The following is a 25,261-nucleotide window of genomic DNA, read 5'->3' on the forward strand; positions in this document are numbered from 1 at the left end:
ACACCTTAATTATTTTTAGTTTTAAGTACCCCTGCTCTGATCACAGTTATCCTTGTGAAGAACTCAATATTTTGTTTAAAAAAAAGCATTCTGTATGCATGTGCTTCTTACCGTGTATATACAAGTTTAATGTTATCTTTGCATTTTGTTTTAAATATTCAAGCTGTTCCCAATTTTTTCATTTTCCAGGTCTATCAGGTTTTTAGAATCGACATCTCCTATCTAAACTTTGTAGTCGAGTATTCTCGCATATGCCGTCCATTTCAAACGGGGTTCTACCTCTTGACTGTGATATGTATCTTCTCTGTGTTGGATAGGTAAGTTTTCTTAACACCAAGGGGTACAGATTTGTATTTGCATAATATGTTGTTCTTTTTACCTTTTTAGTTCATGTTAGAGTAAGATTGATTATCTACAATTCCTACAAATTGAAAAAGTCATTGCCAGAGCACCACTACTTGCATTTAATTTTTTATCGTCTATGACAATTTCTTTGCAGGTGGGATTATCCATACCTTTAGGCTTCATACAAACCAATGGTTAACTTATACAAATTGTGTTCCCATAAGTGAAAGAGGTATAGTTTTAATTATCCGGGGAACGTGAGTTAGTGAAAATACCTGCTGCAGAGTCACTATATGCATAGAAATTTTACATTACTCCTGGAAAGTTTGTTCAATTAAAAAAAATGAAAATTATTACTCATAAATGCTTGATTGATTGATTAATTGATTTAGTTTATTTCACTTTGCTTTTCTGCTACTTTTGGCTAATCACGAAGATGAGGATGAGTGATGATATGATGAAATTGATAAAAGGACATTCACAAATAACACCCATTCTAAGGGCCGGATTCCAACCTGTGCCCTCTGGCATCGTAGGGTGCTAACCACTCTGCCACGGAGACTCATAAATGCAAGAGTTAAAATATCAGTATTTTCTTTGACAATAAGGGATATCTAGGATTTTGAAAATATTGAAATATTTATTGTTAATATATTTAAAAGCACCACTTAATTTGTTATAATGAACGTAAATTTGAGTTTTGCACTTGCAACATGAGATGTGAAAAAAAATACCGTATCAACAAGCTCGGCTATAAAACCGAGAAAATTTCGACACCTAGCCAGAGACATATAGGGTCTTCACCCCGTGTGCTCTCTGCCCAACAGTCCCGTCAACAGGGTCTTCACCCTCGAGATGTAGACTTAGCTGTCTGAGGATCACTTTGGAAACCTAGAAGGGGGAGGAGGTCTTCCCAGGTTCTTTCGTTTGATAATCATCAGCGAGTCAGCAATAAGGCGACCCAGGGTCTTCACCCAGGGATACCTAATTCTCACCGCTAACGAGATTTTTAGTATTTCCACAGGATCAAGCAACGTCAAGAAGATCTACACAAACCTCATTCTTGGAATAGTGGTATTACATGAGCTGATGAAATCCAGATCAGATTAGAAAAGAGCAAAATTATCATAGTAAATAATCAGATAATATAAACACACTCTGTTCGAGGAGAGAACAGATAAATTCCGACCTGTATCGCTGGCAACGGACAAGGTGTTACCCCAGCCTTACTAAAGAGTCCGATATAGAAGGTTACAATACCTGAGGTTGTCCAAGGAGCCGGACACGGGTACGTGACAATTGCCTGCAGATTGAACCACCATGGCTCGTTGCAACATGAGGAGAAATCTGTAATATATGATTTTTCTGTAGTTTTTCCATCCAATACTCATGTATGTTTTAACAGAACTGTCTTCATTGATGCAATGTCTGCTCACTATATTCTTCACTTAGTCATCCTTGCCCCCACTGGAGTCCACAGCACAAACTACTCTCCTGGGGTACTCACAGTTGACGGTTTTAGGGGTTGGGTGCACGAAAGATCCATAGCTTCCATTTGTCAGTGTCTAGCAACACTGTTACAATTGAATTACGGTTTACACTGGAATTTCCTGAATAAATTGTTACTGACCTGAGACCCCACAGTGTATAACAGCTGTACATGATGCTTTCACTTGAGTATTTTGGGGGGAATTGCACAGTAAAACCTAAGTTTTCACTTGCTACAGGTATAACAGGTAACGTGAGATTTGCTTCTCCATCTCACCTTAATGACCTCGGGTCCTTGCAGACAACAAGTAACGCTTCGTTTGTGGAGCTGTTAAGGTGATCATAAAAAGATGAAATGCTCAAACTGTAAATCACCTGCCACAGTAATCCTGTTCAAAAAAACTACAATCTGAAATAGAGAACAAGAGTGCAACATTTTCAAATTGTACATGTTAAAAGGCCATCCGTGCTCTCTCTTTGTTAATTTTTGTGTGATTTTTCAAGGTGTCCACCAGAGAATAATTTTCTCTGTCTTTTCAGATATGATCTGGCGCAGATGAATCTCACTCGCATCCGTAGCCTTTTGACTGTAAATCCAACTGTATTGGCAGCCGTCGCATATGTCATTGCCTTGATTCTCACACTGTGTGCCACAAGAATTGATGATAAAATCGCCTTGAGTGAATTTAATGAGACTTTGTGGATATTTGGTGACATTGCTGTAAGCACATTCTCTCGTATTATGCATGATAAAGTAATATTAGAATTGCATGGAAATTGTCTATGCTAACATATATTAGGTTTCACTTTTTACACATGCACGCACAGTGGCGTAGCAAGGGGTGGGCGAAGTAGGTGACCGCCCGGGGCCTCGCATCCCATGGGGTTGATACAAAAAATGTAATAAATAGAAGTGAGAAAAATAGATATATGAAAGTGGCTAATCTTTATGGACAATAAAATTAGAACATTCTGTTTTTATAAGTTTTAAATTTTAGTTTAACGTTATAATTTGAATGAATACATCAAATCAGAGGCATAACATATATGCGGGTGGGCCGTAAGCCTAAGGGGGCCCGAAAAAAAATATTGTCATATTTCTCATGTGAAACAACTATGCAATAATTGACGATAACTAGCTTGGACATCTACATGCATTTATTTTTTTTATTGGAAAAGAAAGCACTTTTAAGGTTTGTTGATACTGAAACCAATTGTGTTGAAGAGCAAGTCTCGTAGCTAGATATTTTGGTGCCGTAGGCATGATTGCGGTTTAGTGCTTTACCAAACACCGACAATTTATGTGTGTCCTTTGATATTTTCTTCCTTCAAATTGGGGTCCTGGGTTCAATAGCCGATGAAGGCACATAGTGGTTTGGATCCCACTTTAAACTGTAGGTCCAGTCCTAATTAGCCTTACTGTGCATAAAGTGGGCTTAAAACACCAACTCAATCAATGAATCAAAAAAAAATCTTCCTTCAAATTTTGAAATGAGGAAACAAAGTAAACTCGTTAGAAATACTACAGACTATTTTTAAAGGTTCGTAGTTTTCCTTCCTGATTATAAAAAAAGTTTAGGATATTTAAAGGTATTTCAGTTATGTCTTCATGTCTGTTGAACATCTTTAGAAACGTTCTATTACTACAACTTTGGTTAAAGAAAGTTCCAGCAGTGTATTACAAGCATAGACTCTGCCAAGTGTAAATTTCTCCATTGTATATTATTAAATAGCATTTTTGTCGGTAATTTACTATTATTATTTAAATATGATAATCTGCTGACATCTCCCTAAAGACTTCATATCGATATACATGAGTTTTCAAATTTGAAGAGCGGGTGAGGCCTCGCATTCTTATCTCAGCCAGGGCCTCGCGCTAAGTTGCTACGCCACTGTGCACACATGTAGCACAGGCTCCACTTTTTGATATACAATGTCACGAAAACAAAAATAGGAAAGTCCAGAATACCAAGTCAATGAAACTTAATGGTTTTTACCTATTAAAAACGTGCACATATAACTGACGTAACCAGTACAATGCATGAATATATGTTTACCTATGTGGTTGTCATTACATTTTGAGTAGGTGTGGATGCCTTAGTGTTTTTGCACACTTTCCTCATTTTGTTTTCATGATGCCACAGAATAGAGTGTAAGGGACTGGTTCTATGCTTGAGTGTAAAAAGTGAAAATTTATGCCAAAGTGCTTGGAATTACAGAACAAGTGGCCCGTATAAGCCACACTCAATCTGCCTCATCTCATTGCCAACTCTTGTAAGTCAAGCTTGTAAATCATGAGGATATGAGCTCCATTGTCGCCCTCATGCCAAAAGCACATATGTGCATTTTTACATGTCTGTATTTTTCAAGTTGTTACTGGATATTTCATCATATCTAAAGCATGAATAATTTTCTGGTGGCCTCTTCAAAAATTTGACCTGAATTACCAAAACAATTCTTATTTATTGTATATATTAATTATATATAATATAAACAAAACACAATGCAGGCATTCAAGTAAAACAAAAACCAGGGTTGCTATGCATCTAGAAAACCTGGAAAAACGGGAAATATCAGGGAATTTTGCAGATCGTCTGGAAATTACATGCATTTTGAAGTCTGCAAGAGAGAAAGTTGTAAAATGAACAAGCAGTTCACTTCCACTTCTGGATTCAGTTCTTGTGATTCCACTCCCAAAACAAATGCAGTTTATAAACTTGTTTCTTTCGTTCTTATGATTCTCAGTTTTGTGCAAAATTATGGTTCCTTCGAATTTCTGTAATAAATTTTCACTTTTATAACACTAGATATTAGAGAGAATATCAAAGCAAAACTTGCAGTCCAGATATCTGATTGATAACTAAAGTACATTGACAATATGATCATGATTATCAGAAAGGCAGGTGAAGATGAGGTTATCATTTATTATTTTATAGATCTTTGTCTTGTTGCATTTCCTATAGAATTCCTATATGCAACAAAAATTTCTACAGATGCTGTATACTCATAAATGTAAGCAAAAAAGCAGCATTTTCTACACTATAAATCCGCCAGAAAATGAAAAATGATGTATGGTTTATGAACCTTTTCTGTTGTTTTTATATTGTGGAGATCTGTTATGGTGAAATAATGTACCTCTGTTACTTTAGCCTCAAGGCTAGATGCACGTGATTGTAGCACCCAATACATTTGATGCCGATTGTAATTTTACACTTTTCTCTTCAAATTTTCATGTTTTTGTGTGTGTAGAATGAAATTTCCTAAGAAAAAACTTGTGAAAGTGAATATTCATAATAATTAATGGATTATATATTTAATTGAAAAACACAAGGTTCAAAAGCAAAAATCATGATGATGAACATGTGTGAAAAAATTTCATTTTTGGACTGGAAATGTCAGGGAATTTCATAATCAAGGAATCGTAGCAACCCTGAAAAACCGACACATTCAAATTTTGCAGCAATTTCTCGTACATATGAAAATAGTTGTTATACTGGCAGCATACCATGTAACGTGGGAGAATGCAACACTGATTTTTTCTCATGAAAAGTCATTGGAAGTTTTAGTTTTAAATATCATTTTCTCACAACTTCATTTTTTCCCCGATAATGGTGATAATAGTTTCGCCCACATAAGAACTAAACCCAGTAAGAGCACTGTTGATGTTGGAAAGCCGTAATCACCAAACATTCTCAATGTTCGTGTGATTCTGAGAAGGTGCAGGTGCACAAAGCTGACTGAGGCAACACTGTCAGTCTATCATACTTGCTATCTACATTCCAACTTTAATGTCTTGTGTTTATTTTATTTATTTTTTGTACGGTCAAGTGCTCTGTGTAGTGTAGTTTGGGATCCACTGATTTAGAGCCTCGAGTTTTATTACCATCTACAGGGGGCCAGATATTTCCTAATTTCTGTCACACCATGTGCTTGTGCGGCAGTGGTGTATATTGCAAGATTTATTTAGACGACAAATTTATTTTTTCAGGACAGTTAGGGCGTAAAAAATAAATGTCCTATACTTATTAAATATGATGGTTGCGCACATGCTATGAATGTGGATTCTCTCACATTTGTCAATGCTATTTTGGTATTGGATGTGTTCCTGTGTAATTTTACAATGCAGCTCTTTCTGAAACCGAAATAAAATAAGTTAAAGAACACCAGAATGGCCTGGAAAAATTGTTTTAATGTGTGTAGAATAAAGTGTTCATGAACTTTATTAGCTGGAACCTCTTCACATTAACTATTTTGCATTAGAACCCAGTTCTATTACTGGAACCCGTAGAATGAACTTGGATCCGTGAGAAATAGAAATTATTCTTTATTTTAGGATGTATCATCAAAATCTTGTCCTGAGTCTAATAGAGTGGTTAGGGAGATCTGGTCAGGTGATCAGGTCTATGAACTCTGCACGGTAAGGTTCTGTTTGTTGTTGAAAAGTAAATTAATAGCTAGATAATATTGCCCATAGTACCTTAAAAAACAGTAGGTGCTTGAGTCAAGTGTAGAAATATTCATACAATATCATGACTATGGAAAAGTAATATTTGTAAGATACCAGTTATCGGGAAGTATTGGTTTGGATTTTCAAGTGAACAGGTGTGGCTCGGAGTCTGGCAATAATACACGTGATACTTTTGTAGTCTAAATATTTTGGAAACTTTGCAGAATGCATAATTTTCATTATTTTTATGATGTGAGGACGAATGGATTTTGTGATTAAATGATTATATTAAGCAAAATTATGAATATTAATGCAAAAACTGTGGCAGATTGCCATGGTATAGTTCCAATGGAAAGCGTACTAAAGTTAATAAATATTCCAAACTACTTTGCATTGTTATAATTTTGAACAATTGGCATTGGCATAAGGGAGAATTCTTAAGAATATCGGCATTGTTATCAGTATCTGCTCAAAATTTAATCAGCTCACCCTAGTATGAATTATTCATTACAATAACTACTTAGCCCAATATTAATATTTTAATTTGTATTATTGTGTGTAATTTCTCCTGGATATTTTGTCATGTGACTATAAACATCTAGGAAAAGAACAAGAAATTGCATTAGCATTATTAAAGTAAAAACGTAATTAAGTGCCCATTTGTAATAAAATTAGGAGCTGCCTGACTGCCACATGGGAGATCTGGGTTCACTTCCCAGGTTGGAAAAGTAATAATATCACTATAAATAGCTCTGGAGATGACCCAGCGTATAATTGATGCCAAACCATGGAGGCAACCCTCCAAGGTAGAGGAAAAGAATGCACATATCTTGCACTATTTTTCCACACAGTCACATAGTTTCTGTAAACATTTGTCAGAATGTCCAACTAACCATTCAATTCCTTGACGATAGAAATCTGCTCCCTGGTCGTGAAATCATTGTAAACTGCCGTTTTCACATACTCATCATTTGCAAATCGTTTTCCACTGAGTTGTTCTTTCAGCAACCTTTACAATTTTGGTGAAAGTCACTCTGTGATTATTGCGAATCAGTTCATCCACCCACATTATGTTGACTTCTGTGATCAATGTTGTTGGCCTTTCTTGCCGATCAGAATCAGTCAAGTCTGTATGATAACAATGAAACTGACTCTCTAGCAAGACACAAATACAAACTTCATTCCATGCATGCACCTCACTAGAGTGCGCGTCAAATCTCCTGCATATGGCCTGGAACGGCTGAACAGCACCAGCAAATCGCAGACGTGTGGCGTTGCCTAGTTCCGTGACGAGTCGTTTCGCTCAACCACACTGTCTCTTTTCCATGTGAGATTTCGACATGGCACCACTGCAGTGCGCTGCTTTGGCTATCACCATATGTAGATTTGAAGCACACTCTAATTGTGCAATTCTACAATGATACGGTGCCAGGCGTAACTTTTTTAAATCTCCCTTGTATTTCAATGGGAGAGCTGTTGCCTGTCTCAAGTGCAAGGACACAACTATCATGCAGTTAGTTTTGCCAGACCAGCGCCATTAAGTCTGTTGTTTTCCGTTGTTAGCATTGCTCCTAAGTATTTGTATTTAGAAATTGAGTCAAATGAGTTGTCATCTGTAAGCAAGCATGTATTTAGTTTTCTCCATGCTTTCAAACCTATCTCCTTTACTGCTTCTAAAATTATTTTAGATGTATTTACTAACTAACTAACTAACTAAGTTGCATCTTAGTTGAAGCAATGGATGCAGTTTGTTATTGTTGTTGTACAATTTTGGGAGAAGCAGAAATGGCTAACATTCAGAAAACAACCACGAAGGAGAAAAATATTAATGAACCCTCAAGAGCGATAAAAATACCAAAATACGAACTGGATAGTCATAAAGAAAGGCCAAAAAATGCAAAATAAAATATCTGTAAAGAGGCTGTCATCAACTTCTGAGCTTTGGTATTATTTATTGGGCAAACTAACATAAGAATTTCTATTTCAGGAATTAAGTACTACATGATGCCATTTGCCCCATGTAGGCTAGTTGAGGCAATGCTCAGATTGCACAGGCAAAGAAATACCTGATTTTATTATATCTGTTTAAACAAGTAAAACACATGTATATACTGTATTTACACATGTATAATGTGTGCGTGTGTGTGTATATAATGCACACCCTGCCTGGTTTTTTATGGAGAAAAGCAGTGTGCGAATTAACGGGGGGAGGGGGACGCCAGGGATTTCCCCCACACAAAAGTGTTCATCCCTGACAAGATAAAATTTTTAATCCCTGCCATTGATGTTTCTACCCCCCCCCCCCCAAAGAAAATGGAATTGAAAGTATATTATACCATTTCTTAAGTAAGGAACAAACAACAGAAATATCATTCGGGAAAATAGTTATTTTATTTAACCTTTAATAAAATTGCATTCTACTCTGCATCTGAAGTTCAATTTTTAAATAGCCCATTGTTTCCTGTTTACATTGTCAAGTTGCAGAGGTATTCCCTCATTGAGTTGAACGGGCAATAGAAATGTGGCCAAGTTTTCTCAGTGTTACTAGTTCAATAACTCTTTTTTGTGTATGTTTTTCGTAGAATGTGAATATTCTAAGTGTTTCTTAAATTACGTGTAAATGTTATCATAAGTTTTAATATCCTAGGTAAGAAACACTGTTTTAAGATACTTAGAACTGCAAAGCAATAAATTGGTTTCTAGCTGGTAACATGCAAATTTGCATACATGAAAAACCTACCCCCTCGAAATGAAATCACAAATACACCACTGACCCACCCACCAAGAAAAAAGCTTAATTCACACACTGGGGAAAAGTGACAAAGAATTTTGTGTGTATCCAATCAGTCAGCATTGTGTTTAGCATCCCAAAGCTTTAACCACCTTGTTTATTCTGTAGTAGAAGAAAGTGATATCAAAATTACATTATGGATTTGCAGCACTCAGGAAGTTATTTTCTGTTATTTTTCGCATGATAAATACCGCTGATAAGCATCCTGTGTGACGGGAGGTGCATGCTCGAATTTTGTCAGAATGTTGCCGCTTTTCTCAGTGTTGCAAAACTTTTCATTACGTGAAAAATCATGGGAAATGGTCATTTCACTTTTTTTTTTTTTTTTTTTTTACTAAAGGAATCTTGCACCTGTTGATATGTAAGGGTTATTCACAGTGACATAGTGAAAACATGCATGCATGGTTTCATGTTGCCTGTCTGAATTTTTCCTTGCACAACAGTTTTTGGGGGCAAAAATTTTGAAAAGAAGTGTGCATTATGCATGGGTAAATACGCTAGTACAAATGCTATGCATTATCCCTGGCAATATTTCTATGTATTGAATAAGACTGTACTGGAACCGCCTGTACTAGCAAAGCCATTTTTGAAAATTCCTCTCCTTTAAGAAAACTGCTATCATATTCGAAATTTGGAAAAAATTATATCCATTTCAAATTGACTGTACAGCATCCAAGCGAACCTTCACGTGGTTTGATTTTGCTATAGTCTATCTGTAAACTCAGTAAGCCTATTTTCTATCATATACCATATTTATTCATGTATAATGCACACTTTTTTCCAAAATTTTTGCCCCAAAAAATTGTGGTGCGTATTATGCATGGAATAATGCAGACAGCCAACAGAAAACCGTACAGGGTCATTCCTTGATTTTGTGACACTTGCATTGAATTTTCATGTTTACGGAACCCTATCATGTTAATATGTCATTGTAAAGCTAAAATTCTGCAGTTTCTGAATATGGCAACAGTATTCCAAGGTGACACTAATGTGCAATGCGATTGAAATAAGCTCATCACAAAATGAAGGGACGTCTGATTTTTATGGTACTTTGGATGAAAGAAAAGAAAAGGAAAAAGAAAATAATAATTAAAATGCATTACTGGCCAAATATGGACATATATGGAGTGTGTAAATGCCTTAATGGAAGAAATCTTATTCTGCTAACTGCTAGTTTGAGGTTTCTGAATGTGCCTCTTATAAATGTTACGTTAGTCATGGAAAAAGTGTATATTTTGAATTTTTTTTAGAAAAAGTAAAGAGGAAATGAGCCAAACCACCTTTAAAAGTTGAAAGGCCATTTCCCACGATTTTTCACTTTGTCACTTTGTAATGTAATGTTCTGTGACACCAAGAAAAGCAGTGCCATTCTGATTAAATTCGAGCAAGCACTTCCCCATCACATGGGATGCGTATCAGCAGAATTTGTTGGGTGAGAAATCTGCAAATCCGTAAGGTCATTTGTATCTCACTTTCTACTATTACAGAAAAAATAAGGTGGATAAAGAGTGAAAGGTTTGGGATGCTAATCACAGTGGAGGGAAAAGGGGGAGGTGGCATGGGTTGGTGACTTATTGTTTACACAAGAGGATATTCTCCTCTTGGTCTACATAGCAACAGGTGACTAATTGAATAGGTAGGGTGTCATTCACTTTTGATCGGAATAGCAACAGCTTTACGACCTACAACTAAGAAAACCATTTCTTGAACCTGGATTATACTGTGCATTATATATGAGACTAATTTTTAGTCACTTTTCCCCATCAAAAAAACAGGGTGTACATTATACACGCATGCACATTACACATGCGTAAATACAGTATATATTTAGACAACAGTGAAAGTGAACCACAGAGGTTCACTTGAATGCTCTATAATCTGTCCCAGGTATCTCTGGAGCAACAAATCTCTACACAAGTAGTGATGTGAGATTACTCCACCAATGAACACGTGAGAGGTACCAGGATTGCATGGAGGGGGGAGAACACAACTGCAGTTACCAGTTTTACAGCAGCGTGTACTGCTTCACTCTGCCCACTCAATTCCCCCACCCCCTTCTCTGCCGCTATGTGCAGCCTTGCTCAGCAGATTCCGTGGATAGAGTATAGAAAGAATTCTAAACTGATGTAATGTTTCAGAATCTGAAATATTGAAAGGAGGGGAATTATTTCAATTTTTCTGACACGCCAAAGGTCCGTGTCCATTTACCCTATCTATAATTTATACCGGATAATATACTAGGTTGTAATTTGTAGAAAATGTTTTGTTATGCTTATTTCTCCCGTTTTCATTTGTAGGAAGAAGAAGCAGAGGTCAACTGCTGGCTGGCAATCAACCTGTGTAGGTGCTTGGCGGTTATCATAGGTTGGGTGTTTCTGTCCTTGTTCACCACTCAGAACAAATTGTATGAGCACATTCAAGAGTTGACCCGGTACAAGTCGAAGGAAGGAGAAATCCTGGGTTCTTAAACCATGTAAGTATATGTGTGTTTAATAATTGTGTGAACGTTAGTCACAGTGGTTGTCATTAGGACTGAGCCTGAATACCATCATTTAGCGATACCGATACCTTGACCGATCCCTACCGATACTTATATGATTCCAGTTTAAACCAAGAAAGGCTAATTACTGATTCAGTTGGTGTTTTAAGTCCACTTTTTGCACAGCAAGGCTAATTGGGACTGAACCTACAGTTTAAAGTGGGTTCCGAACCACTATGTGCCTCCACCGGATATCGAACCTGGGACCCCTTGATTAGAAGGCAACGATGCTACCACTGCGCCATCAGGGAGGCAGGCTAGTTACCGAGTCATACTAACTCATCACATGATATTCCTTTAATGACCTTAAATAACTCTCAAATTATTCTCATGTAGCGTTATAACAATAACAATAGAGCATTCAAAAAAAAAAAATTAAATGTTGCAAGACTTTTTAAAGTGTAGCAGTTGCACCAAAAAATCAGTGGATTGCAAGTGTCCCTACTAGGCTAACCTGGAGATGGAGAAAAATGACATACAAATATATACGAATACAACACACATTAAAATAATGCTCATTTAGCCAGCTCTGTTTATACTCTGATGCCTGTTTTTCTCTGTTATTTGCAATAAAGACATGTAACGACATTCACACAAGACTTACACAAAAGGAAGGGTGCAAGAAATAATCACTGCATTCGCAACTCTCCTTCCCTGCTTGAATAAAGATGAAAACAAAGCAAATTCCATCCCTCTTTCCCAAGCTTGGCCCAGCATGGAGTAATGCTGGTTTTAAAACATCCATGTTTCTTACTCCTTCAGAGTAATTTTGGTGCACCTTGTCATCTGCTTCCAAGCAGGGTGCAGCTTTATCCAGCATTTCACGGAAACTCTACTTGGGACTTCTTGTGCTGGCCTTTCAACATGTCACAAGGAAGGATGAACAAATATTTGAAAAGTACAAATGTTGGCAGACGAGTTATTGACCTTGGTTGCGTTTCTGGTTACTCAAAAATCATTCGCCGGCCCCTGTGGCGGAGTGGTTAGCACATTGTGCTACGATGCCAGAGGTCCTGGGTTCGAATCCAAGTCTGGGCATGGGTGTTCTTTGTGAACATTCCTTCATCAATTTCATCATGTCATCCCTCATCCTCATCTCTGCGATTAGTGGCAAAAAAGTGAAGTAAAATAAACCAAATTAATCAATCAAAATCATTGGTATCGATGAAAAAAATTCAACTGATACATACCGATCAGCATCGGCTTAGCCCTAAACATTATCCATTGTCTAGTGATTTTTAACTATGCTTATACTAAGTCTACATTTAGAGAGAGCACCTCTTCTCTCATGTTAAGGTGAACAAATTTATTTTTGCCACTGCTGGTGATCAAACCTATGACAGACCTGTGAAAGTGCCCCCAAACTTCAATTTTTTTTAAAAAAATGCAATGTTGTAACTAATCTTGTGAGTGAACAATCAAAAATTGTCATTTGCATAAAAATTCAAGTATTATACATGATTCAGTTAGAAGGTATTTTATTTGGTGTTCGTTTATTTTAACTTTTTTATTTACTTGTGTTTTGTATTGTGTCCCACCTGTGACACCAAAAAACAATTTCCCCTTTACCTGTTGCATTTCTCCATCAACTGCACTAGAATATTAAAAGTTCAATTACCTTCTCTGTCTTAAATAATTTATTTTCATCATTTGACAATTCACAGAAATTAAAATAAATTTCTTATTAAGTGCAGAGGAAGTGTTTCGTCTGTCCCACCCAAGACACAAAATTGTTCACTTATAGCTACAAATCTGGGAAAGTATTTTAAGGGTAGTTATGTTTAATCAACAGTGTTAAGTTTCATATTTCATTGCACAGAAACCGTAAGAAAAATGTTGCTTAACTATCAGTACAATGGGTACTCTAATATAATAAAATGTAGTCAACGTGTCCCACCTGTGACAATGAAATGCCCCTACTGTTTGTATTTTTTGCACAAAATGGATCATATTTGCTTGAATTCTACACTGGTATGAAACAGTTAGAATAAGTGTAGATAAAAGCACTAGACAATGAGTAATGTCCAATTAACATTGCATGCTTGTGTGTATGTGCATTAACCAAGGTGTCCTGGGTTCAATAACTGGTGGACATACATAGTGGTTCAGATCCCACTTCAAACTTTTAACATTTATGTGCATAAAGTGAAGTTAAACGCAACAGCAGTATTTTGTTGCAGTTCCCTACTTTACAAAATGTAGTAGCAATTAATATTATTATTTAATTATATATTATATAATTACGTGGAAATGTGAAAAATTATTGGCCGTGAAATAGATTTTGCAGTTTAATTTACACAGGGTTGTACAGTTGTTATGCCACTTTATCTGAACAGGAGTGTACAACAAAATGAGTGTCATAAAATTTTGTTTCAGTGACTTACTTACTTAGTTTACTTAGTCGCGTCCTCTTCTACCTGCCGGTGTCGAGGGGTTACAGAGAGTTCTCCAGACGTTTCTGTCCATCGCCTTTTCCTGTGCCTCTTTCCATCTTATGCTTCGTTTCTCCAAAATCTCTTTGACACTCATATTCCATGTCTTTCTTGGTCTTCCTTTTGGTCTTGTTCCTTGTGGACGTGCTTCCCATATCTGCTTTGGCAGTCTCGTCTCACTCATTCTGCTCAAATGGCCGAACCATCTAAGTTGATTACATTCAACTGTTTCTTGTAGTGGCTGAGCATTTAACGATTGCCGAATGGTTTGATTCCTTATCCGATCTTTCCTGGTTTTCCCACTTATTCTTCGAAGGTACCTCATTTCCATTGTTTGTACACTTTGCAGGTGTTTTCCAGTCAATGTCCAATTTTCACTGCTATATGTAAGTGTTGGTATATAAATTGTTTTGTATACAGTGAATTTTGTTTGGGTAGATATTTCTTTTTTGCCTATAAATCCTCGGTTTATCATTTGATATAGCTTTCCTGTCTTCATGATTCTATCTCTTATTTCTTCATCTTCTTTTCCTTGACTGTTTATAATTACTCCAAGATACTTGAAATTTGTCACTTGTTCTAAAGGTTCGTTATTCAGTTTTATCTTATGGTTTGTCTTTTCTCTGCTGATTATCATTGTTTTAGTTTTCTCCGTATTTATTTCCATATTCTTCTTCTTTAATTCTTCATTAAGAATATTTAGATTATATTGTAAACTAGCCTGTGTGTTAGCTATTAGTATAATATCATCAGCGTATATGAGCTCTGTTAGTTTAATTGATTTCATATTCCAGTATCCTACCTGAAATTGTTTCATTTTTATATGGCATTCCTTTATTACTTCATCTAATAGTATTATAAATAGATATGGTGATAGTATATCTCCCTGTTTAACTCCTGTTGTTATTTCAAATTCCTCTGACTGGTGGTTTCTCGTCCTCACGTAACATCTGCATCCTTTGTACCAACTTTGGATTGCTTTTATTAGGTTTTTATCCACTCCTTTCTTCTCTAAGGATTTCCATATCTCATTCCAAGGAACTCTATCAAAAGCCTTTTGTAGATCTACAAAACATACATGTGCCTTTTTATTGTATTCTATTGTCTTGTCTGTTATTTGTTTGAGGGTGAAAATATGGTCTTGTACACTTCTTGCTGGTCTAAAGCCTGCTTGACTTTCTTCCAATTGCTCTTCGACATATTTTCTGAGTCTATTCTCCAGGATTCTTGAATATATCTTCCCTGGCACACTGAGCAATGAGATTCCCCGATGGTTTCTACATTCTCTATTATCCCCTTTCTTGAAGATTGGGATTATTACTGATATCTCCCATTCCTTCGGTACAGTTTTCTTTTCCCATATAACATTCAGTAGGTTCAAAAACAGTTGCTCTCCAGCATTTCCCATGTATTTAAGCATTTCTGGTGTTAAACCATCATGTCCACTAGCCTTACCTAACTTCATTTTCTTTAATGCTGCTTTTAATTCTTCTACTTTGATATCATTTATTTCCTCTTCTTCATCCTCCATTTCTATATCTTCTGTTCTTTCGTTTCCTGTTTGAACCTCCGTCCTGTTAGTTTGTGTTTCATCCTTCAGCAATTCTTCGAAGTATTCCTTCCATCTTTGCATGATTTCTTCTGGTTTTGTTCTTAGTTTACCATCTTTTCCTTTTATGTATTTTAATGGGCTCTCTTTATCTTTTCTCAAGGTCTTTAAAACTTTGTAGAATAGTTTTTGATTTTCTCGGCTGTTCTCTTCCATACTTTCCCCAAATTTTCTCCACGAGTTCTTTTTAGCCTCTTGTTTCAGTGACAAAAATCAGAAATATTTTTCAACATGCACACACAGACACACATTCTCAAGGTTCTGCTATGTGTCTTTAGTTTATTTTTCATTGTACCCTGCATGTGTGTGATAATGAGGATGAGTGATGATTCACACCCACCTAGGGACGTAACAAGATACATGGGGACCTCGGGGCAGACTATTCAAGTGGGAACCCCAGTTGCTGATATTATAGTGGCTGGATATAAGAATTCAAAAATTGTGTAATTTTAGCACATATAATTAAGTATAATTCTCTTTATTATGATTAAAGGCACCTGTTTGTTTTTGATAAATACTAGAGACGAATAGAACAAAATAACTAATAAAATAGATAGTGAGAAATACATTCTTTACTCATTAACAAGTTATGATGAATTACAATGTTTGCATTGGTCTGAAGTTTTCCGTCCTTGTTCCCACATAAAGTGGCTCTGGGGCTCACCCAGCTTCAAATCAATGGATACCTGGGAAGGGGGGGAGTAAAGGTGACCAGAACATGGTGCTGGTCACGTCACATCCAAAATGGCCGAGATCCCTACCTCCACATCCCCTAAATGTGCCTTCATGGCATGGGGAACTTTTTATAACGCTTACATTATAGATTAATTAATCATTTACACAAAAGCATGGATTACTTTGTTAAACTTGATTTTTTTGTTTTTTTGCTCTCTCATTTTCAGTTGAAAGTGAAGCCAAACCACTAAGATGATGCATAAATAGGTTTTTATACTTTTAAATTCAGAAAACTATCTCTCGGCCTTTGCTACTCTGAGTGAAACAGTAAGGTACACTCACTGACAATAAAAATGGGACATTATAAGTGTTGCCTTACTACTAAAAAGTTGCTATTGAAGTCAGCTGATTGCTGTAAAATTGGGAGACACATATAATGCATTGCAGGGAAGCCAGTATTTCACGATCTAGTTGTCTCATTTTCATTGCCGGTGACTCTACATGAAACAAGTCGTTCACACATAAGGATAACTGGAAGTCAATAAACTATGTTCTTTCACATCATTCATGTCCTTTATCTTGCATTTGAAAGAACTTCTGATAATATTCGTAACTGAAAGAAAGGTTTGTAAATATTGTTGCTATTTTTCGAGGATCTGTGCGAAGATCAGTGTCTATAGATCTTGACAAAAAGAAGGTTGTATCACTTTGCATGTGCCTACAACTGCTTTTAAAATGATTGTTCAGTTGTGAGAAAATTGTGTCGGTCAACGGGTAAAAAATTGATATGTTGAACCAGCTCTCTCTCGGTTGGCAAGTATGTGGACAGAGTTTGTCAAAGTGCTTCATGTGTTTTTGATTTTCTTGTCAGAGAATTCACTTGAAATCCTCCTGCTTGGCACATATTTTCATCATTTCAGTAAGTGATTGAAATAATCCTCGAAGCTCAGTCATTCCTAAGAGAGTGTTCTGTAAGAGATCATATGCAGCCATATCAAGAGAATGCTTGTAATGACTTACAAGTGATATTCATCAGCTCCAAGACTTAACATTTAACAGTCAATAATAAAATGAAACTGAAATATTAAAATTTCCCCTGCCCCCTATACGCCTTCATGGCATGGTGCTAAGCACAGGGGAACACTTTACCTTTATCTTTACTTTTACCTGAAGGCCAATAGCGCCACTTCTTTCATTTGACTTCCTGCTTCTAAATATTATATATGAAAGAAACTTTCAAAATATCAAAAAGCCTCTCTTTCTTTTAATCTTCCTACCCATCGTGTTGGATAAAGTGTTTTGAGAGAGTTGAGTTCCGCTTATTTCTTGTTCAAGATTTCAGCACTTGGCCATCGTAGAATACTATTACCAAAAATGTTATAGACATTCTGAACTTTTTTTTTTTTAAACTGGCTCTTTCCTGGTTACCTTCTACAGCATTAAGAACCAAATTTAAAATATGACTAATGCAATTTTGAGGTGCAAGTGGGTTCTTTTTTGTACATACACTGATTTCCTGGCCAGCGTTGCAATCCTTACTTCTTTGTGTTAAAACCTCCATAATCTTACCCTGCTGGCATTCTTTGCTTAGCATAATGGAAAATCGTGGCAAGATTACTACAGACATGCAGCTGTATGAAACCACCAGCTTTGGACCTCACACGTGAATATAATCTGCCTGCAGTAGCCAGTATAACATAAACATAAGTCAGAAAAATCAATTATGCAGTCTTCCCTTTTGGGGCACCAACCCTGCTGCCCCAGCTTAGTTACACCCCTGCACCCACCTATTAAATACATATTAGGCCAGAAGGGTTAATGTACGAATTGAGAAGGAAATTTATCAGATAATTAGAAATTTTAAATATTTTTGTATAGGTAGAAACAAAAGATGCTCGAGATATAGCTGAAGATTCTTACGTATTGAGTGTGTGTGTGTTATGGATACTCATGAAATTTTAACAGAAACAAAATTTACTAATACCTATAAGCAGTGCTTTTTTTTTCTGGAAGTACACAGTACCAGCACCTTTTTTTGAGGTGATCATTTATGATGGTACCTCAAGATTTTGAGGAGTTCTTGTGATGAACACAATGACAAACCAACTCGAAGAGTACCGCACTGCATATAGCGAATATTCAATTGATTTGATACAAAATGTAAAACATTCCATGTAAATTGAGTAATTCCCTCACCTCTGTAATTAATATGTATGAACCAGGTACCTCGATGGTTTTGTCTTTGAACTTCGTAAAAACTCAACATATCAGAATTGTTCACTAAGATGTAGGCTATTTAGGGAAATATCACATACAGCTGATACACTAATATGCTTATATCAGCTAATAAAGTACCATTTAATCTGTCTCTCTGTGTAATGTGCAAGGCATGATCAGATGAAACATGTTTAAGCATGCTTTGTGTGTTAATTTATGAAGGTAGAGACACAATATGATAGACTGATCTTTAAACCTTACTCATTTTTCTATGTAGAAGTTTTAAGTGCGATTGATTTTGCTACCTTCTGAGTAACTTGTTATAAAAATAGGTTTTCTTCTTCCAAACACCTTGAAAACAAAGGAGGTTTTTGTTTGGTAATGCATCGTGTCCCATCACCTCTGTTTTCCGATGTTCAAGACTAGAGTCCATTATACAGTAAAATATCTTAACGGACACCTCTAAATTACGGACATTTTTAAATTCCCTGGCAGAAATACATGGGGTTTAATGGCAATATTACATACTCAGCGGCATGCAGTTAAAAGACTAATCCTATTCTCTTTGGTATGCAGCATTGTCGTTGAATGGTCGGGATGTTGGTCAGCATGGGTAGGTGGAAAAGTAGAGCTTTTCCAGATTTTGCTCGGTATCATTCTTCAATGTATACTGTTTAATTGAATTGAATATAAATTTTGGATGCATTGGAATCACACAGACCCTTTATATTGTTAATATATTTCTGTGTGGGTAGTGAGAGGTGGTAACAAGCAAGGTTGAAATAGAGAAAACATCTGCTTGTAGCCTTGAATTTTTGGAAATTCATCTTGAAAACTGGGAACTATACTTGAATTTTATGATGGTCCTAGAGCACCCATCCTGTGAAGGGATGCTCACAAAGAACACCCGTGCCTTGGCCAGAAATTGAACTTTGGTAGGTCACTAACAACTTATGCACCATGGTCTTTACTTCATCATCTAAACTAAGGCTGGTCTTACACCTTTAGTGATGTGTCAGTATTGACCAATACCAGAGGCATCTGTTTCATAAAGTATTGGTTCAAATTTAACCACCAATATTTTTCGAGAGCCCAGCTAACTCACATGATGTGCAAAGGTTCCATGTGGCCCTTTGACAGCTGAATATTGTGCAGGATGGTTAAAAAATGGATGTACCCCCCTTTTATTTTCGACACTACAATGGTTATGAAGGTCTGGTGGTTTAAGAGTCTGGAACATCGGTAGGAGACCGTCATTTTCATGGTTCAGCCGAATTCTGCACCATGTTCTGGCACACATTGCGTTGGAAGTGTGTCATTGCCTGAATAAGACCTTTCCTGGTGGTGGATTGGAAGAGGTTCTGAAGATTATCCACCACATTCCTTACCCCAGCCTCCCACCTGACGTAACCTGGGTGTCCATGAATGACAAGAGTCAAAAATAACCGTTATTGCACAACGAAGAGTTACAAGCAGATGTGGAAGATGCCTTCATGCACAGATCCCATATTAATGTCCATAAAAACATCTGCCAGAACATGGTGTAAATTTCGGCTGTGCTATGAAAATGACTGTCTCCATACTGATGTTCTGGACTCTTAAACCATAAGGCACGTGTCCATATGAAGCATTCAACCATAACCATCATAGTGCCAAAAATAAGGGAGGGGTATGCCCACTTTGTGACCATTCTATACAAGATGCATTTTGTTATTTTTTGGAACAGCATTTTGGGAGAGATGGATTTTATGATTGTTGGCTCCTGTGGCAGATTGGTCAGCGTAATTCATTTCGAAGCTAAGGGTGTAAGATTCAAATCCTGTAATTGTGTTTATCCTGTAGCAACTTCACCAGTTCATCACTCACCCTCATTGTTGCTATTAACCCAAGAAATTTTTCGTAAATAAACTAGTGCTACCACTTAGAAGAAGAAGAAGCAAACTACTGTTACTACGTAATAGTCTGTGCAAACAAGATGGAATGTAGAATGCAGTTTCGTTATAATTTAAAGTGTTATGTTGTATGTGAGTTTTCTTAATAAATGCAGTTTATCTTTATAAGGCATGTATTTACATCGCACGATTTTTAAGTAATTATTTCACATGAAATTGTGAATATTTTGAAGCAAAGCACAGGCAGATTTGAATGGTACTGTTCAAATGGAAAACTTACATATTAAAATGTATATTTACATATACAGTATGTAACATTCTTATTTGTACACACGGATTTTCAAAGAAAATGCTTTAATATCTGAAAGGAAATACACTCTTTTGAAATTGTTTCTTTACAATTCAATAACTAATATCATTAGGAACATAAAATCTTACGCAAATTCTGTATAACCAATGACAATAATAAATTAAATGAAACTGAAAGAGAAACATGCCATTTTTTGTACAACTTTTCTATTCGTACACTTACTAATATAAAAGAAAAAAGTATATTCAGAGCAAATTGACTGACAGTTCTAACACTTTGATGCATATCCTTTGGCTTTAATTACTGCTTGACACCTGTTCTTCATAGAATTAACCAGTTTCCAACATGTTTCAGAGCTTATTTCATTCCACTCGGCTTGCACAACAGTTTTCAACTCTTGTATGGACTTGACGCCTGCTTTATGGACTCGCCTCTTCAAAATTGCCCATAAATGCTCAATGGGATTTAAGTCTGCACTTTGCGCTGGTGTTTGTAGTAGTTTGGGCACATTCCATATATGCCAATTCATGTTAAATCGCACCTTATGCTTACTGTCATTGCCTTCTTGGAATCTGTAGATAGGCACTCTACTTTACATTGTTCTTCAATATGGCCAAATAGACATGCATCCATGATACCATCAATAAACTGGATGGTACCAACACCTTTGGATGACATACAGCCCCAAATCATTAATGACCCACCAACGTGTTTAACTGTTGGAACTGTGTTAATGTGATCAGCGTAGGACAGTTTGATCAGACATCATCTTGCCAGCAACATTTTCTACTAACGGTCGTAACTGAGGAACACTTAGTCGGGGGTTTTCTAGCACTCTTTTTAAAATAAAGCGTTCATCACGTTTATTCAACCATCTCTCTTTTGGTTTTCTCGGCACATTCTGTGTTGAACCTTCCTCTCTAAATGTGTTTACTATGTATTGAACTGTCGAGTGTGATTTATTGACTGTTTGTCTAATTTTTCTTAAAGGAAAATCTCTAAGGGCCAAATTTATAATAACATTCTTCAGATCGGAACTAAGTTCCTTCACCTTGCCCATTTCAAACATGCTGATAGATAGACGATAGGCCTACAACAATACCTACGCCAGCATTTCGCTTGACGGGGAGCGCGCCTGCATGTTTAAACTTGTTACGAAGTTGCAAACTGCACAAAATCGCCCGAATAGCGTTGGCACTGTATGCGAGGAAGATTGAAACTCTTGCCTGTACGAATAACAATGTTGCATGAAACAGCGTGTTTTTCTCTTTTCACGCACATTTTTATTGACATTTGTTGGTGAAACCTTCATTAACATTAATTTCCAGGTACATATGAAAATGACTATATTTACTAGTAGATATAACATTTTTTCCTCGGAAATTATATGTGTACGAATAACAATGTTACATACTGTATATATACACTTTAAATTGTTACAGTTTTCACGTAATTGTTTCAAAGTGGTATTCACTCATCTCTAGTTCAAACAAATGGTGACAAATCAGGTCTGTAAGGTGGATGTTCAGAATCTCACACCTCTTTATTTCCAATACATCCTGAACATTTTTGGCTGCATGTGAAGTCCTTATAATTTATGAATGGTTGACACCTTTCTGTTGTAATTAAATCAGTTCTCATTGGTCATGTTTTGATGTTCAGAATAACACTAAGTCATGTTTACACGCACGTGATCTCATTTCAAGGACGGCAGACCATTTGAGGAGTGGTGAATGCATTTCAATTTCTCATACCTTGTGCATCATCTCTCTAAGACAGTGTCATGTAACTGTCGTGGTTGATTTTATGCACATGGTTGGATGTATATTTTCAGTCAGGTCCATAACCATGCAGAAGACAATTGTGGTCTTCAATCAACCCTTCATGGCCAAGTGATGCTATAGTGGTTTTTATTTTGCATTAATTTGTATTGTTTTAATATTTATTATTATTACCTGTTGTCAATTTTCAGTAACAGCAATTTATATCAGTGTATTGAAATTAAATTTATTTTTCAGGAAAATGTCATTGCTGTATGAAATATCATAGCCGTATGTTCCGTATGTGTCAACTTTAGTTCCTAACTATTTGGAAGTTTTCGTGATACAATTGTATCACATGTTAATGTATTGGAAAATTGTTTACATTAAAAATACATGTTTTATTGTTCAATTTTTTAATATTGCAGAAGACTGCAGAAATGTTTGCCATTGTGAATAGGAATATTTGAAGAAAAAAAAACACAAATAGAATATGTACATATCTTATTTGTAACTTTCTAGTCCAGTTTTATAAAGTATTAATTTAAAATAAATAGAACATGATTTTCAAAACTCTTTTTAGTACAAGTGCATGCGTGCCTAAGGTAGGTAATGAAATACCATAATACACATTGCCAACAAACATATTAATTACTATTTTTTAATTTACAGTTGTTAAATCCATTGCAATTAGTGACAATCTTAGTAATCAACAGTATCTTGAATACATTTATAAAAAGGAACTACTTACATACTCCTTGCATTTGTAATGTAATCTTCATAGATGAACATTTAAAATGTAATTAAGACAACAATATAAAGTGTAACAGTCGAACTGCTCCAGCACATTGAATGTACTACAATAGAAAATGCCTTCGAGCTTTACTTTTTAAGAAATCTGTATTTAATTGTAGTTTGATTTGTAAAATACTATTTATTAAAAAACTTCGAATTGATTCACAAAGCCAATAAAACACATTTGAAAAATAAATTTAGTGATTATTGATAAGTGAAGCATAAGTTATTAAAAGCAGTCCTTATGTTTACAGAAAACTATTTTGGGAGCAATAAATTAGCTAAGACAAATAGTCCTACTTTGAAATCAAATTCAAAAGTTCCTTTAGACAAATTTGATTTTTACTTGATTTTTTTTTTTTTTTTGAGTAATTGAACAACAGTTAGTGAAAATGTTCATATTTTTAAAGTCTGTTTTCGATAAAGCCCATATTCTAGGTAAAATGTAATTTGAAAATTATTAATGTGCACACAAAATGTACTTCAGTATCCACGTAATGATTCATTTCATGTAATTAAATTTCATTGATTTGGTTCTATTATGCTTCGCGAAGATGAGGATGATGCAATGAAATTGATGTAGGGACACTCACAAACACCCATGCCCAAACCAGGATTCGAACCCGGGACCCCTGGCATCATGGCATGCTGTGCTAACCACTCCACCAAGGAGGCAAGCAATTAAATTCAATTACCACTGCTAGCATTCACAACAGAATTAAGCGAATGAAGTGGCCTATTACGTGGATACATAAGTACATTTCATGTTGTGTCAAAAGTCCCGTAACATGAATTGAAAATTATCGATATAAAATGTCCTCAAGAAAGAGATGAGAGGCTCTAAATTACTCTCAAGCACACAGTAACAAACAACAAAGTAAAAATAGACACATACTTTACATAACATATGAAAGTTATCTTTCATTGGTTCTAAAATTGTAGAGGTCAGAGATTCTAAACGTTTCACAATTCTCAGATGGTCGTGCAAAAGGCATTAAGTCTAAAATCATTTTTTTAAAAAATACTTTGTTCATCATATTGCAAGAAAGTTTTAAAAATTCTCCTTTGCATGCGAGATTCCAAGTTATCAGATAGTGGCAGAAATTAATTATTAAATCTTCACCCTTGTTTTCTTTGATTTTATTTTTGTAATATATTTTCAACATTGTTGGTTGGTTTATTTTACTTCGCCTTTCTGACTATACTGAGTATTATTATTTAGTTTATTAACATATTCTCTTTTCCTTTTACTAGTCTGTGTTTTAGCTGTATTAACAAATTTTAGTCTGTTTGTGCATTTTCCGTACAAATTGTGTTCAACGTATTAAATTGCAGTACAAGTACAATTCATAATAGAGCAGCTTGGGAGTAAACATTGGTAAGCCACAAAGTATGAAGCCGAGAAAAATGCAGGTAAAAGTTTGTCCATTATACTGTTGCTTGTGGGTTACCCAGATGTTCCCGTGCGTTTCTGACCGTCACTGGCTACTGAAGGAACTTCACTCACTATTGTCCAGCAACTGAATCCAATGTTAACACAATTTTGAATGGAGAGTGGGTTATCAACGCTTTAGGCGATAGCATTTTCTTTAGCAGTTTTCTTAACATTTATGCCATGACCAAAATGCTACCGTGTAGTGAAAAATTTTATGGTATTTCACAAGAATAGGATCCGTTCTAATTCAGTAGCATTTTTCGTAGCATAACCAGTCAGAGGCAATCTCTAGGTCACGAGTGCAGATATAAGGGTGCCCACATGAGACGTAAACAATGTATCACTTCACGTTTTTAAAAGCTGATAACTACTCAACCAAGAGGAATAACGTTTCCTATAAAACAGTATTAGGTATAAATCAGTGGCACTGCGTAAACACAATTTATAACGTATGTAGTACATGTATGAAACAATATTGTATGTAGTCGTTTCATTTGTGAACACTGTGCACTCACCATAAATGGAG

General features: G+C 35.9%; 1 protein-coding gene across 2 annotated transcripts in view; it reads left to right on the forward strand.

Annotated features, from left to right (window-relative positions):
• Positions 1–23,433, forward strand: part of LOC145997245 (transmembrane protein 237) — a 38,659-nt gene extending 15,226 nt beyond the window's left edge. Inside the window, exons 3-7 of one of the 2 annotated variants that reach the window (XM_083134075.1) lie at positions 190–317; positions 2,374–2,554; positions 6,167–6,250; positions 11,369–11,544; positions 22,764–23,433. In XM_083134075.1, the coding sequence (XP_082990201.1) occupies positions 190–317; positions 2,374–2,554; positions 6,167–6,250; positions 11,369–11,539 (564 nt within the window). In that variant the 3' untranslated portion in view covers positions 11,540–11,544; positions 22,764–23,433. The remainder of the gene's footprint in view (positions 1–189; positions 318–2,373; positions 2,555–6,166; positions 6,251–11,368; positions 11,545–22,763) is intronic. The other variant, XM_083134076.1, reaches the window with a different exon arrangement.
• The last annotated feature ends 1,828 nt before the right edge of the window (positions 23,434–25,261 follow it).

The sequence above is a fragment of the Lepisma saccharinum genome, chromosome 13, assembly GCF_977018435.1.
Source record: "Lepisma saccharinum chromosome 13, izLepSacc3.1, whole genome shotgun sequence".
NCBI lineage: Eukaryota > Metazoa > Arthropoda > Insecta > Zygentoma > Lepismatidae > Lepisma > Lepisma saccharinum.